Raw genomic sequence first — 14628 nt, forward strand, 5'->3', positions numbered from 1 at the left:
AGGTAACTTTTAAATAAATCAAATATATATATATGTATATATATATATATATATATATATATATATATATATATATATTTTTTTTTTTTTTTTTTTTTAAGCCTGTCAAGGTCAAACACAGTTGCTGTGAAAAATCAGGAAATGGTGAGTGCCCACGCGCTTTGTAAACAGGCACGAGACCCCCGGACCGAGGGTCCCCCTCCGATTAGCTAGCTTTCCACCCAAACGCACCCCTCTGGCAGTTACTTACCTCGTTGTAAAAGAAATGGACGGTGTGGTTGTTGAGTTTTAACGAAAGTGTTTTCAGGAATGATATATAATATGCCATAATCTCCTCATCGGAAAAGTCAAACTTATGGACAATGATAGAATTTACATAGTTATTAGAGAGCAAATAATCTAGAGGGAGGGGAAAAAAAAAAAAAGGAAGGCAGGTTAATTCACGCCGAAGGAAAGTCAAGCAACAAAACTGGGTAACAGACGACTCTGTGAATGTACTTGAACCCCTCGAGATTCTGGGTCGCCAGGGAGCAGCTTTACCTGTCTACCAGCAAAGAAGTCAGCCAGGCACAACGCACAGCCCCAAGAAAGTTCAAGAGCCATGACAGAAGGGCCCGGACTACCCCACCCTCCTACACCAAATAGAAAAAACATTTGAACTTTTTTTTTCATTGCTGACAAAGTTCACCAGAGAGCTGGGGGTGGGGCAGATGTGTTGGTGCGTGGGCATTTGCACAAACCACCCACGGGCAAGGGTAAAAACCAACCTATTTTATTAAAAGCTGCTCCATTTTGCCATCAGGAGTCATACTGTCATCCCTGAATGCTACAAAGGGCTACGTGGGTTTTTTTCTCCCTATACGGCAACACAGTTTCATAAAAGCTACTTTATGCTAAACCTCCCGGGGACGCCCAGCACCAGGCTGAGCGCTTTACATTATCGTTGCACCCATCCTGCAGAGCAGGTGGTCTTCTTCCCGTTTTGCAGAAGAGTAAAATAATTCAGAGAGGTCGATTAACTTTCCAGAGGTCACACAGCAGTCTGTCACAGACATGGGATTTAAGGCGGGTCCTCTGTCAAAGCCTGTGTTAGCAGCACGCACTAATGGGAGCCAGTAATGAAATCTGGGTGCCGAGGGCCTGAGGCACTGGGACCGACTGGAGAGTGGCTACCCCCTCCCAGCCCCCAGCCTCTGCAGAGACGCAGACCCAGCATGGTGAGAGCCTTCAACTGTTCAAGGGGCTGGAAAACAGAGGTGAATGTTCCATCTCCTGACTCTGACACGCTGGCCCCTAGGTCACCTGGTCCTTAAAGCTGTTCTGGTGGCAACATCCGGGGTACGGGCCAGCCGCGGCCTGCGGGGCACAGTCCCGGCCTCGAGTCCTTTCCAGGCATGTCTCCGAATCCTCATCAGCCACCCCGCAAAGCAGGCGCTGCCACCCCCTGTCCTTCGGACGGCCAGCCTGTGAGCTCTGACCCAGCCCATCCACGCACCCCAAATGGTTAAAGGCAGAACGTGATCAACCCCTTCGCTCAGCGAAGCTGAGTGGTGTGGAGCCTGGCTACTCAAAGTAGCCTGGCATCACCTGGAGCTCGTGGGACACGTGGAACCTCGGGCCCCAGCCCTGCCCACCTCCTCCAATCTCAGGGGCGGACCCGGCACACTCCGTGGGTTAAGGAGCCCTGCGTGGCTTCCTGTCGTGCTCACGCGTCTCAGAGGCAGTGTGTTTGAAGGGAACTTGGATCCACTCTGCCCCTGCCACCTCCCAGCTGGGTGACCCCGGGAAAGCCACTTAGCCTCTCCACTCCCCAGTCTCCTTGTCTAAATACAGGAGCAACGGTGCCTTCCTCAGGGGTCGGCTGTGAGGATTAAAGGAGATGAGGTACGAAGGGCAGCGACGGGCACAAAGCAAGCACTCAGTAACGGCCGCGGCCACTTTCCATCCAGCACCCTCACGTGGAGCCTCCAGCCACCAGGACTGAACACAGGTGCTCTCAGGGGGAATAGGAAATAAACTGCAGGGGCGCCCGGGTGGCTCAGTCACCTGAGCATCTGACTCCGGCCCAGGTCATGATCTCATGGTTTGTGGGTTTGGGCCCCGCATCGGGCTGCGTCGACAGAGCCTGCTTCAGATCCTCTGGCCCTTCTCTCTCTGCCCTCCCCACTTGCATTCTCTCTCTCTCTCTCTCAAAAAATAAACAAACTTAAAGAAAAAACGGAAATAAACCATTATTTGGTGCCAACGAGGTATCCAACGTAAACCGATCAAAGTACTACCAGAAAGACTGACATCACCAGACGCGCCCCAAAGATCCATCCGGGAGCACGGGGCCCACAGCCGGGTCCTCCTCAGAAGCCAGCTCTCCAGGAAAGCCGCTGCCTTCTGGAAAGCACGCTGGGTGTCCTCGGCTTTACAGAAGTCTGTAGTCCCAGAACAGTTTTCAGAATCTCCAGATTCTCACAATTCCGGATGCAAATTTTGGGGCCTGCTCCAAGAGAGGGGGCAGCGGGGCGGGGGGGGGGGGTTCCTAAAAATCTTCATTGACTTAATTGCCAATTTTTTTAAAAAAAATCTTAAATCAACAACTTTTAACAAATTTTTAAAAATATCAACAATTTTTAACTGTTCAAAATTGAGGTCACATGGATCACAAATCTTAAGCGGACAGCTTAATCTGTGTGGAAATGTACGTATATGTGGATATAAAGTCTACGTACCTATGTACTTATTCATATATACACACCTCACAAGTCTTGGACATCCAGCTTGAGGAATTTTTGCAAATATATACACCACGTAAGCACCATCCAGGTCAGACAGAGTATGTGTTTTGTTCCCCAGAAGGCTCCCTGATAGCCCTGTCCAGTCAATACCCTCTCCCCAACGGCAAGTTCTGGTTTGCCTTGGATCACATAGACTCATTTTGCCTATTTTTTTAATATTTACTTATTTTTGAGAGAGAGAGAGACAGAGACAGAGGATGAGCAGGGGAGGGGCAGAGAGAGAGGGAGACACAGAATCCGAAGCAGGCTCCGGGCTCTGAGCTGTCAGCACAGAGCCCGATGTGGGGCTCGAACTCCCGGACCATGAGATCATGACCTGAGCCAAAATCGGATGCTTACTCGACTAAGCCACTCAGGTGCCCCTGCCTGTTCTTGAACTTCATACCCATGGATCATACGACACACAGGCCTCTTGTGTCCGGCCCCTGTCACTCGTTACCGCATCTGAGAGTTACCCACAGTGCTGCACGCGGTGGTAACAGTGCATCCCTTTGCTCCTTTTTGCTATGCAGCATTCTACTCTTTAAACAGTCGACAATTTAACCACCTTGAACCTTAACTCGGAAGGAGCAGCCCATGTGATGCTGACGCCCAGAGCCCTTCTTTTTCACTGTCCTCCTGGCCATGGTTGGGGATGCGTTGGCTAGCAGGACAAGGGACTCCTGAGACGTCCCGTGGAGCCCCACTGTGACTGGCTGGCAGCTTCCGGGCCATCAGAGGCACAGATGTCTATGCCGTCAGCCTCAGACGTACAACCAGGAGCCTCTTTGCTGCGCTTTCAGCTGGAAAAGTCACAAGCTCCAATCATTCCCCAGCGGGGACTTTTCCAGGGCCTCCACGCGATGACTCTGTGGGCGGTGGGGGCCGCCATGGGGGCAGCAGCGGTGCCTCTATTATTCGGCTGGGATTTTTCCACTGCCCCCTCACCGTGTGGCCGACTTTCTGTGGTATCCTTTATCTAATCAACCCAGGAGTCTGTACGTAATCTCGGTCTCTCGGGCCTCCTGTGACTTAGGTCCCCAAACCCGACGGGCAACAGGTGCACTTGTGAAATGGCTGCTGGTAATAGTGAAAATCCGGAAACCACCTAAATGCCCGTGGTCAAGTTCAATCACTAGGGGCTCAGCAAGATGCCACCAGTCAACCAAACGAGGTGAGGACACGTGAACGGACCGTATGAACATCTAAGATACATCAGCAAGTGGGGACCACGTAAAGCAGAAGGCAGAACGCGCTGTGTCTACCCAAGGGGTAGGGTGAGGCTCTGCAGAAGTTTTGCTTTCTATATTCTCACGGCGTTTGATTTTTGTTGTTGCTGTTTTATAATCCGGATATTTTCTTTCTATAATTGGAAAATAAAAATAAAAGCAAAACTCACACGTCCTCCTCACCCCCACAAATCAAAGTTCTGTCAAAGGTGGTGCTGTTGGCCGCTTTTGCAGGGCTTACAAAAAGGACTCTGGTGAATTCCCTGTAAAGATAGTGCCATCTGTCTGCGTACCTCACAGCACGGTATCCTTCTAGGTCCCAATTCAGAAAGCCATGTGATCCAGGAACTCCAGCGTTTCCTATTGCCCCAACCCCCACCTTCGATCCAGGAGCCCCAGGGCGAGCTGGGCTTAGGAAGGGTAACCAGAAAACAGACATTTGGCGGGGGGGGGGGGGGGGGGGGGACGCTGGATTTAATGATAAAACCAGCCTGAGTGGACACTTCCACCTGCCAGACCTCACACCACGTTCCGCACACCCGCGGTCACGCTTAGTCCTCAAACCACCCCATTCCCCAGATACGAGTGTCATCTCTGCTCCACAGAAGCAGAAGGTGCAGCCTGGAGAGGACAGTTCGCCCCCAGAGCACGTGCAGGGCGAATCCGGCAGAGCTGGGCCCGGGGGCTGGGGGGCTGGAGTCCGGGGCCTGCACCACCGAGCTGGGTCTTCCCCTCTGTCAGTTTTCAGAAACCACTCACAATCCGCATCCAGGGTAACAAAAGCTGTTAACACGGGAAACCACTTAGGGAGAGTGAGTCAACTCACATCTGTCAACTCCCATTCATTCACCGGGAAGTGTGAGCGCAGGCTCCTGGGACGGCAGCACCACCTAGTGGCCACCCTGAGAGCCTCCGCTCAGCAGCCGGTTCCGGCCTCTCCCCGCTCCCTCCTGATAGGGATGCCACTGTCTTTATCCCCTTCCATCCACCAGAAACTTTTCCTAGACCCTTCTTGGGGACCTAGAGCCTGCTTCTGACACAGACATCCGGTCACTTGTCTTCTCTTCCCTACTCCTGGTGGGCAGGGCCCAGGGATTGCCGATCGCAAAGCGAGCCAGTCAAGCCCGGAGGAGGAGGACCTAAACCAACGTTTCCCACCCTGGGCTCTGCTGACACTCTGCGCTGATAGCCCTTTACCGTGGGGTGCGGTCCTGCGCATCCCAGGACTCCACCCGCCAGAGGCTAACGGCACCCCCAGCCCCTCACCCAACACGACACCGACAAATGTCCTCCTGGGGCACAGTCACCCCGGGGTGCGGGCACTGAACTAACACAGCTGGACTCAAACCCCTTCCAGATCCGGGCACCGCTAGAGCGGTCACCACAGGCTCGTGACACAAACTCTCCCGGCACAAAGTGAGGGTGCCCACAGCACCTGTCTCCCAGAGCGGCTGTGTCAGAGGAGGAGCCTGGGCTTAGTGAGGCCAGAGAAGGAGCTTGGGTCTCACTCTCACTTGCTCCTGGGTTGTTCTTCCTCACCCTGCTACCTCCAGGGCCTATTCTGTTGGCTGTTTTTTTTTTTTAACAGCAAGTGAGTTTTTACTGAAAGTTTAAGAATGCCGTAGTTTCTGTGGCAACTTACAAATTCGTAATATAATAATTGATACCTCAAACCAAGAAAACAATATAACCAAAACTTCATTTCCACTTAGCCATACTTCAGTTCTGTCTGTTAAAAATGTTCTTTTGGAGAATCCAGTGTGAACATCTTCTACTTTTCTTGAGTCATTTTCTCCAGGGACGGAATCACTCTTTAATGGACAGCACTCAGGAAGCTATTTGACGATACCCAGATCGTACTGGTATCTTGAACACAGGTCTCCAAGGGGGCCCAGCTCCAATTTGCGAAGTAGGCCCAGTTCGGAATGGTTAACGAGGTGGTACCCAACGACGGCACTAATTGTTACCAAAAATTAGCAACTTGAGGTATCTTTGTTTTGGATTTCTGTGGTTCAGGCACATCCAAACTTTCTTCATAGTCTGCACTCGATCCCTTCGCCCAGCGGCCGGCTGTGACCATTCCGTCTGAATTCTCTCAGGGCAATCTCGCTTAAAATGTTCCACAGAACAACAGTCTACAGCAACCACCATCAGCACAGAGTCCCCTGGGATTCTCAGGACAAGATATGGGCAGATGCCCCATTTCTCCACCAACAAAACATTCTGCGGGAGGAAATTCACCAAGAGCCGGGTCCACTTTGGCTCCGCCCTAGGTGAGTTCATGCTCTGTGGACCCACACTCCAGTGCCCGTATCTTGATTCTCGAGGATGGCTGGGCGATCTGCAATCCCGTGGCCAGGTTTTCTACAGTGGAAACCTACCACTGCATTTTTCTTTGCGGCTGGTCTTTTTAGTTTCCTTCCCTTTTAAAAGCAACTGCAATTTCTTCCCTTACCTCCTGAATGTTGCTATCATCTCCCCATTATGAACCACCTGTGAGTTTTGTCTTGGGTATTCCAGAAATCCATTTACACCTTCATTTAACTACTCCTTTTTCTTTTCTTTTTGGGTTTTGCTTGAGGCGCATCATTTTTAACAGAGAGCCTACTGGCTTCAAGTTGTTTACCCTTTGGTAGGTTTTGGGCTTCGCCCTCAAACGACTCCTTCCTTCATGTCCTCCCATGATGTTGCAGCCAAAGGTCTCTTACTACATGCGGTAGTAACTCGTGCCCACCTGGTCACGGTATCATCAAAGGTACCTCATCAAACACGCAGGAATCCTCCAGGGCAGCTGACTTTGTGAGCCAGAGAAGCCCCTCCCTGCTGGCTGGTTATTCAGCAACCCCAACAAGTTATAAAGAAAAAAATATGAACAGCCCAGAACCATTCAGCAGAGAGGAGCCCTCACAGCCCTTCCCAGTACCCCACTACACAGGGATAAACATGGTTAGGGACTGAACTGCACGGCCCCTAAATTATCATAGTCAAGCCCCGGCCCCCAGTGTGACTGTATTTGGAGACAGAAGCTTTAAGGAGGTAATTAAGGTTACACAAGGTCCTACGGCGGGACCCTGGTCAAAGGTGGGTGTCCTTAAAAGAGGAAAAGATACCAGACTCACTACACACACGCGTGCACACCCACACACACACAGAAAGGCCACGTGAGGACACAACGAGAAGACAGTCATCTGCAAACCAGGAAGAAAGGCCTCCCCAGAAACTAACCCTGATGGCACCTTGATCTTGGACTTCTAACGTCCCGAGCTAGGAGAAAATAAATTTCTGTTGTCTAAGTCACCAGGTCTGGGGCATTCTGTGACAGCAGCCCAAGCGCCCTAACACACACAGTAAGCTCAGACGTTCAAAAAGCCACACGAAAACCACGCCAAACTCCAGGCTGCCAAAGCTCAGCAGTGAGGGGGCAGGTACCAGGGGCTATCCTTACAGAGTGAGGTCTCGTGACTGATATTCTCAAAGAGGATGTTCAAGGTCTGCAGCAGCTGAACGCACACGTAGCGGCCTGATTTCTGCCGCAGGATGTTCAAGAAGAAAACAAACATGTTCTTCTCCAAGAAGAAGCTGGGGAGAGAAGGGGAAAGCATCAGAGGTTTGCTGCTACTCGTGCAGATACACGTCATCCCCTGGCTATGTGCACCGCATGTGTGTGGGGGCCGCCCCCGGCCCCCAAAGGCATCCAGAGAGCAGCCAGGTCACACGGGCTGCGTGGCCCCGGCTCCTCCCCTCCCTCGATGCCTCCTTCCGCCACCACAAAATGCAGCCACTCACGCTCTCTCCCCAGAATCTGAGCACACGGCCGATCCTAGGAAGCCGTGACCTCGATTCCTACAGAAAGGGCGAGATCTTTACCGCCAAAGTGATTACACATTATTCTACCTATGCTTGGAAACCCGACAGGCAGCATTCTCCATCCAATACTCTGTATCCTCAGCTTTCCGTACTAGGCCTCTTTCCTTGGCTTTCGTATCTTTGAGTGTTAGTAACAACCAGCATTCCCTCCAATGGGGCAAAATAATGCTACTAAAAGAATATGGGTTTCCAAATCCAGGGAAAAAGACTGGAGGCAATTGAAGGGGCCGATGTGGCAGGGAGACCCTCGTCAGTGCCTAAGTCAGCTTCTGCCTTTCTTATTCTGGACAGGACAGCTGTCTGCATGCAGCCCGGGAACACGCACTTTTGGGCTACATGTTGGCTAAACTTTTAGTCTTGAAATGGAGACAGAACCCCCTATGCCTTTCTTTAAAGGAAGAAAATGGGGTTTTCTAGCTACATGTTCTCTGTATGCAAGCTAGGACCAGGTAACCTCTCATTTGGGACACTCACAACAGGTCCCTGCAGTCACATGTATCTGTCACTTAGTTCTGAGGGTCTCTCTCCCCTCGGCTTTCAGCTCCACGGTGGCAGGACCATGGGCCTGGCACTTGCTCGGGGCTACATAACCTCTGTTTGAATTCCTGAAAGGGTAAATGAATAAGTAAACATTATTCAACTTATTCAACTCTGATTCTGGGAGCCTGTCTGCCTACAAATGTCAGTCACGCTGATCCCAAGAATATTTCTACCATTTGACCCATTTTGTCCACCTGTGCTTCAGGTTGAATAAATCAGTGACTCCCAAGGGTCGCCCGACAGGCTCAGTGCAGCACAATGACCAATTTGGGAACTTGTTAATAATCAAAGTATAAAACAAACATCATGAGCCCATATTGATATAAATAAATGAGTGGGGTGCCTGGGTGGCTCAGCTGAACATCCGACTCTTGCTTTTGGCTCAGGTCACAATCTCACTGTGAGGTCGAGCCCCGCACTGAGCTCTGTGCTGACAGTCCAGAGCTTGCTTGGGATTCCCTCTCATTCTCTCTCTCTCTCTCTCTCTCAAAATAAATATTTTTTAAAAAAAAGAGTCTGTTTCTTAAAAATAAATAACTCACTGAATACATAAATGGGGAAAAGAGACAAATCTATGCAGATTTTCAAATACTGTACATAGCTACTCACCCCTTTCCAGAAGGTTGGAGCTTAATTCCAAGCCCCCAGGTGGGCTACATTGGGTGACTCTTTCAAACATGGTGTAGGGAATGGGGACAAGAGTAACTTTATAGTGGAAGAACCTGGCTGACACCACTTTAACCAAACAATCAGAGTAACTTCACTAGAGCGCAGGTGGATGTGGGGGCTGCTGATACCGTGGGCTGAAAAGGACATATTGTTACAGTTGTTTCTACCCCAGGCTAATCATGAGTAAACATCGCAGAGACCCACATCGGGGTGGGGGGAATGGCCAGTACTTCTCAAACACATCAAGGTTTTCTCCTGAAAACAAGAGAAGACTGAAAATCAGTCACAGACCAGAGGTGGCTGGGAGATGCGACACTTTGCGGCACCGTGAGAGCCTGGACTGCGTTCCCAGAGCAGAAGGGGGATCTTAATGGAAGAACTGGCAAAATCCAAATCAAGTCAGGGGTCTACCGAACAGTCACGAACCAAGCTTAGCTTCTCGGTTTTGACCAATGCACCCCAGTCATATAAGACGTTAACAGTGGGCGAAACGGGGTGAGGGGTGCTGGGGAACTTTCTGTACTAGCTTTGCAACTTTTCCATAAATCTAAAGTTATTCTAAAAGAAATGAATTAAAAACAAATTCTCCTGGGCACTCCATGGGGGGGCCATTTAGGAAGCACGGGGCAGTTGTTCTGAGACAACAGATTGGCTCAGAAAGTCCACTCTAGTCAAGAGGGACACGGTCTCTAGCCTTTAACCCAAGGGTCTATCTCATCCCCAAAACAGACAGCAACCGACCGAGCAGTTCCCCGTGCGTCCTGAGATGCATCTAGTCCCCTCTGCAGGCACCGCCTCCCTCCCTACTCCTGTTTTCCTTTGGGGAAGAGGCCGGCGTCACGGGTTTGCATTTTCCACAAGTACGGATGAAGACAGAAAGCTATCTGGAAAATCAGATTAGCTAATAAGCCAGGCTGGAAATGGAACTCCTTTACTTGTTTCAAAGGGGCTTTTTAAGGGGCCTCAAAGCTTCCAGTTGAGATTATCTTATATAAAAATAAAACCTGTCTTTGGTGGTGGTTGTAACCCGAGTCCCTCTGCACTCAGACACCGAGACAGGTCTCCTGGGGAAGCTGTCCGTGGCCTCCAGCCTTTGCTTTTCATCCGTCCAAGAGGGACATCTTTCCAAATTACCACGTGCTAACAATTCTGGAGCGCCTCCTCTGTACCGGGCAGTAGGCAGGAACTCTCCTTTAAAGATGAGGAAAGTGAGGCTGGCCTAAAACTGCCCATCTAGGAAGTACGCCAACGAGGAGAAACCCCTTCGTGGACTCTGGGCGTGAGCAGCTTCGTGCCTGCCTACCAGCGGTGTGATAGGAGATTAATGGGGACGCGGACGCCGCCCCCGGGGCAGCTGGGAGACTCAGATTATCTCATCGGGAGCTCAGCACTGTGCCTGCCCAACAGTTAACACAATAAATATGAGCCCTTCGTGTCTCTCCAGGGCAGGGCCCTGTCAGTTCACTTCGAAGCTAACTTCCCAGGACGTTTTCTGCCCTTTGGGGAGGCTGTCAGATGCTACTTGGAAAATCATCCATGATATTTTCAGATTTTTCGAGAGACGCTCATGTCCCTTTCCCATTTTCAGCTTACATTTCTCCAGTGTCTCAAGGACATTTTGTATGGATAGAGATATAGATAGCTATCTGCGCAAGACCAGGCTGGTATCAGATCCTGATGTCATCAAGAATGACTCATGGGATACATTTAGAAAAATAGTCAAAGGGAGGAGAGTCAAAAAACAAAACAAAAAAACACATGAGAAACCCTTACTCAAATACAGAGCTGTCATTTTGATCTCCCCAAATTAGGATCTCGGTGATGGAACGGATGGTCTCCACTAGCAGGTTCCGGTTCTGTTCTGTGACTGTGGTGTTTTTGGTCAAAACGTGGTACAGATACCTGACGAAAAGGAAAGAAAATGAAGCATTACCAACTGAAATGGCCAACCAGGCTCGGTGACCGCCGGTGACGTTTCTGAGGACAACTAGCGGCCATAGCTCAGATGTGGTTAGCCCAACTCCCATCCAGAGATGCTACTCACCACCCAAGACACATGGCAGACAGTGTTGTGAAGGGTTAACCAGAAACACGCCAACCCAAGCTGATGCCAGGGAACCATCAAGCCCTTGAAGACGGCCATCCTCAACCTCCGGTGTGCAAGAGAATCACCTGAAGGGTGGATACAGCGGGGGCTGCTGGAGCCCATCTGGAGACTCGGAACCAGCAGGACTCGCGGGCCTTGTCACACTCTCCCCACATGATCCCGATGCTGGTGGAGCGAGTGCAGGCACACGGCCCAGGCCAAGAGTCTGGCATAAACCCCGCAGCCAGCCGGGCTGGTGCAGGGACTGAGAAAGGCGGAGTCACAGGTTAGGGAGGGTAGGTCCCCAAACCAGTTGCAGGGGCAAAAGCCACCCGCAGTCAAGACCATCACATGCCCATCAGAAGTGATAGCTGGACTAAACCCTGCGGCTCGAGGTTCAAGGCACCGACCTCAGGTGCTGAATGCCCATCAAAGTTAAGTGGGTCTGGGAGGGAGGCTCCTGCACTGTGCCCCATGCTCCCCAAAGGCCTGGGCTGCACCAGGCCTGAGCCCGCCGCCGGGGGAGAGGCAGGCCGACCCGGACCCAGCCTCAGGCCGCTACTGGTGACCAGGACAACCGAAAGAATCACCGAGGCTGGTCCTGGGCAGTGTGGGGACTAGCGTCTGGCCAAGTGCCCTGGGCGGGGGGGGGGGGGGGGGGGGGGGGGGGGGGGGCACAGCTTGTAAGGGATGGCGTTGCTGCAAATGGCAAGAGCTCCTTCTCTTCTACGGCTGAGTAAGAGTCCGTTGTATATACACCACATCTTCAGCCGTTCGTCAGTCAGTGGGCACTTGGGCTCTTCCAGAAGTTGGCTATTAGGGACAGTGCGGCTGTCAACACCGGGGGGCCTCTGCCCCCTCGAATTAGTCTTTTTGCATCCGACACACACGGAGCTTGAGAGTGTTACGCTAAGTGAAATGAGCCAGAGAAAGACAAATACTGTATGATTTCACTCATCTGTAGAATTTAAGAAACAAAACAAACAAACGGCGGGGGAGGGGGGGGTGCAAAAAAAAGGGGCAAACCAAGAAACAGACACTTAACTATAGAGAACTGACAGTTACCAGAGGAGAGGGCGTAGGGGGATGGGTGAGACCGGTGATGGGGATTAAGGCGTGCACTTTCCCAGGTGCAAAGTGTTGAACGGCTCAATTCTACACCTGAAATGACTCTTATGCTTGTCAACTGGAATTTATATAAAAACTTGAAGAGTCGTTAAGACGGCGGGGCATCTGCGTAATTCGGTCGGTAAAGCGTCTGACTTTGGCTCAGGTCATGAGCTCGCAGTTCCTGAGTTTCAACCTCGCGTCGGCTCTCTGCTGTCAGCAGAGAGTTCACTTCAGATCCTGTCTCCCTCTCTCTCTCTGCACCCCCCACTCTCGAGCACATTCGATCTCTCTCTCTCTCGCAAAAAAAAAAAAAAGTTAAAAAAAAGATGGTGACTCTCGAGGACGTTCAATCTCTCTCTCTCTCTCTCAAAAAAAAAAAAAAAAACGTTAAAAAAAAAAGATGGCGCCTCCAGGCTAACTTCAGCTGTCACGGTTGGGAAGGAAAAGGGAACACTAAGAGGAAGTGACTCAAGAAGGGTCACCTCCTGACTCCTTTTATGGCCACCTTCAGTTTGGAGGTGGGGCTGGTGAGAGCAAGGCAGGGAAAGAATAGACAGGATCCTGCCATCGAAGATCTCTAAAAATGGGTAGGGTATAGGGGCGCCTGGGTGGCTCAGTCGGTTGACCGGCTGACTTCGGCTCAGGTCACGATCTCGCAGTTTGTGAGTTCGAGCCCGGTGTCGGGCTCTGTGCTGACAGCACAGATCCTGGAGCCTGCTTCAGATTCTGTGTCTCCTCCTCTCTCTGGCCTTCCCATGCTCATGCTCTGTCTCCCTCTGCCTCTCAATAATAAATAAATGTTTAAAAAATTTTTTAAAGAAATGGGTAGGGTATCTTAAAGAGGTAGAACCTTGCAGATGGAACAGTCAGGATGAATCTGCTTCAGGGGACTGGGTTTTATTTATTAATATTGTTGCTGTTTGTTCTATTTTAAAGACCGTATAATCAGTTACTTAATCATTTCATTAAAGATTGCATGCAACTTTTAACACAACAACTAGAACAGCTCTCCAAAAATAGAGATCTCCACCACCTGTGCCCAAATCTCCAGGCGAGGCTGCAATATGGGCCTGGAGGCCAGCTTCCCCCTGTGCCAAGGGACCCCCATACGCTGAAGCTGATGGGGGGGGGACCCACTCTTGAATCTATGCCTCCGTTTCCTTCCAGCGCATTTTCGCCAAGAAGCTCAAAGAGCAGAGTTTTTCAAATTGTGCTTCACGGGACCCCGGCATCAGAAACCCCTGTTTCAGCTGCAGATTCTAGCTCCCCACCCCAGACCCACCGAATCTGATTCTGGGGTGCAGACCCCCAAGTCTGCATTCTGAATAAGCTCCCACGAAAGTTTCAGAGTAGTTGTGTCACCCACACCACAGCCATCAGTGTCATTCTGGGTACAACCCACAGTGTGCCCCCTACCATGCCAGGGCAGGTGCTGTTGCCGGGGGGGGGGGGGGGGGTGTGCAGATCCTCCCCCCTCTGGTGTTTCCTTCTGCCGAGGGGATGGAATCCATTAGCCTCCCACTAATACACTCCTGGCCTCGTAGGAAGCAGCGGCCTGGGGGCCCGGGGAAGCGGCTCTGCTCTGAAAAACCACCGTAGGGAGAGAAGAGTTTAAAATCTTATGGTCAGCCCTGGCTTCTAACTCCTGACATCTCTTGGTGAAGTCTTCTGTGTTGAGAAGCAGGAGCTGGTGTGCTGAATTAAGAATATGCAGCCGGGGGCACCTGGGTGGCTCAGTGGTTAAGCGTCAGCCTTCAGCTCAGGCCATGATCTCACAGCTCATGGGTTCAAGCCCCATGTTAGGCTCTGTGCTGACAGCTCAGAGTCAGAGGATTCTGTCTCTACCTCTCTCTGCCCCTCCCCCACTCACACTGTGTGTGTGTGTGTGTGTGTGTGTGTGTGTGTGTGTGTGTCTCTCTCTCTCTCTCTCAAAAACAAGTAAACATTAGAAAAAAATAAAAATATGCAGTTGGATGAAGAGGCAGCGGCCACCCACATGGGGGCGGCAGGTAGCCCCCTTAGTACGGGAGCCCCCACCTTGGGGAAGTGAAACCCGCGGGGGGGGGGGAGGGAGGATCATTTTGTTTGAAGATGTAGTTTCAACACCCACACAAAGGAAGGAGAGTCACGAGATTTATTACGTATGGATCCCAGAAGCTGGGGGCAGGGGTCATGCCATGAGCCAGAGGACCCGCTTCTCCATCCCAGGTGAGGGAGGCAGGAGGTAGAGACAGGGTAGCACCTATTACTGTGAGGCTCCTTGCCCCTCACACATTTTGTCTTAGGGTACATCTGGAACTGATTTTTTGTGGATGGTGTAAGATATTGGCCAAAATTCACTTTTTCCATATGGATATCTAGT

The 14628-nt window shown here is 51.1% G+C and overlaps 1 protein-coding gene and 1 pseudogene across 10 annotated transcripts in view; both read right to left on the minus strand.

Annotated features, from left to right (window-relative positions):
• CLEC16A (C-type lectin domain containing 16A) overlaps window positions 1–14628 on the minus strand; it is a 203191-nt gene that overhangs the window by 180493 nt on the left and 8070 nt on the right. For all 10 annotated transcript variants that reach the window (XM_086691247.1, XM_086691249.1, XM_086691245.1 and 7 more), the window contains exons 2-4: window positions 10844–10972; window positions 7440–7573; window positions 251–399 (exon numbers count right to left, since the gene is read on the minus strand). In XM_086691247.1, the coding sequence (XP_086547373.1) occupies window positions 251–399; window positions 7440–7573; window positions 10844–10972 (412 nt within the window). The remainder of the gene's footprint in view (window positions 1–250; window positions 400–7439; window positions 7574–10843; window positions 10973–14628) is intronic.
• LOC147573132 (zinc finger CCHC domain-containing protein 9 pseudogene) lies at window positions 5705–7182 on the minus strand (annotated as a pseudogene).

The sequence above is a fragment of the Puma concolor genome, chromosome E3 (assembly GCF_028749965.1).
Source record: "Puma concolor isolate L17-30 chromosome E3, mPumCon1.1.hap2, whole genome shotgun sequence".
Taxonomy (NCBI): Eukaryota; Metazoa; Chordata; class Mammalia; order Carnivora; family Felidae; genus Puma; species Puma concolor.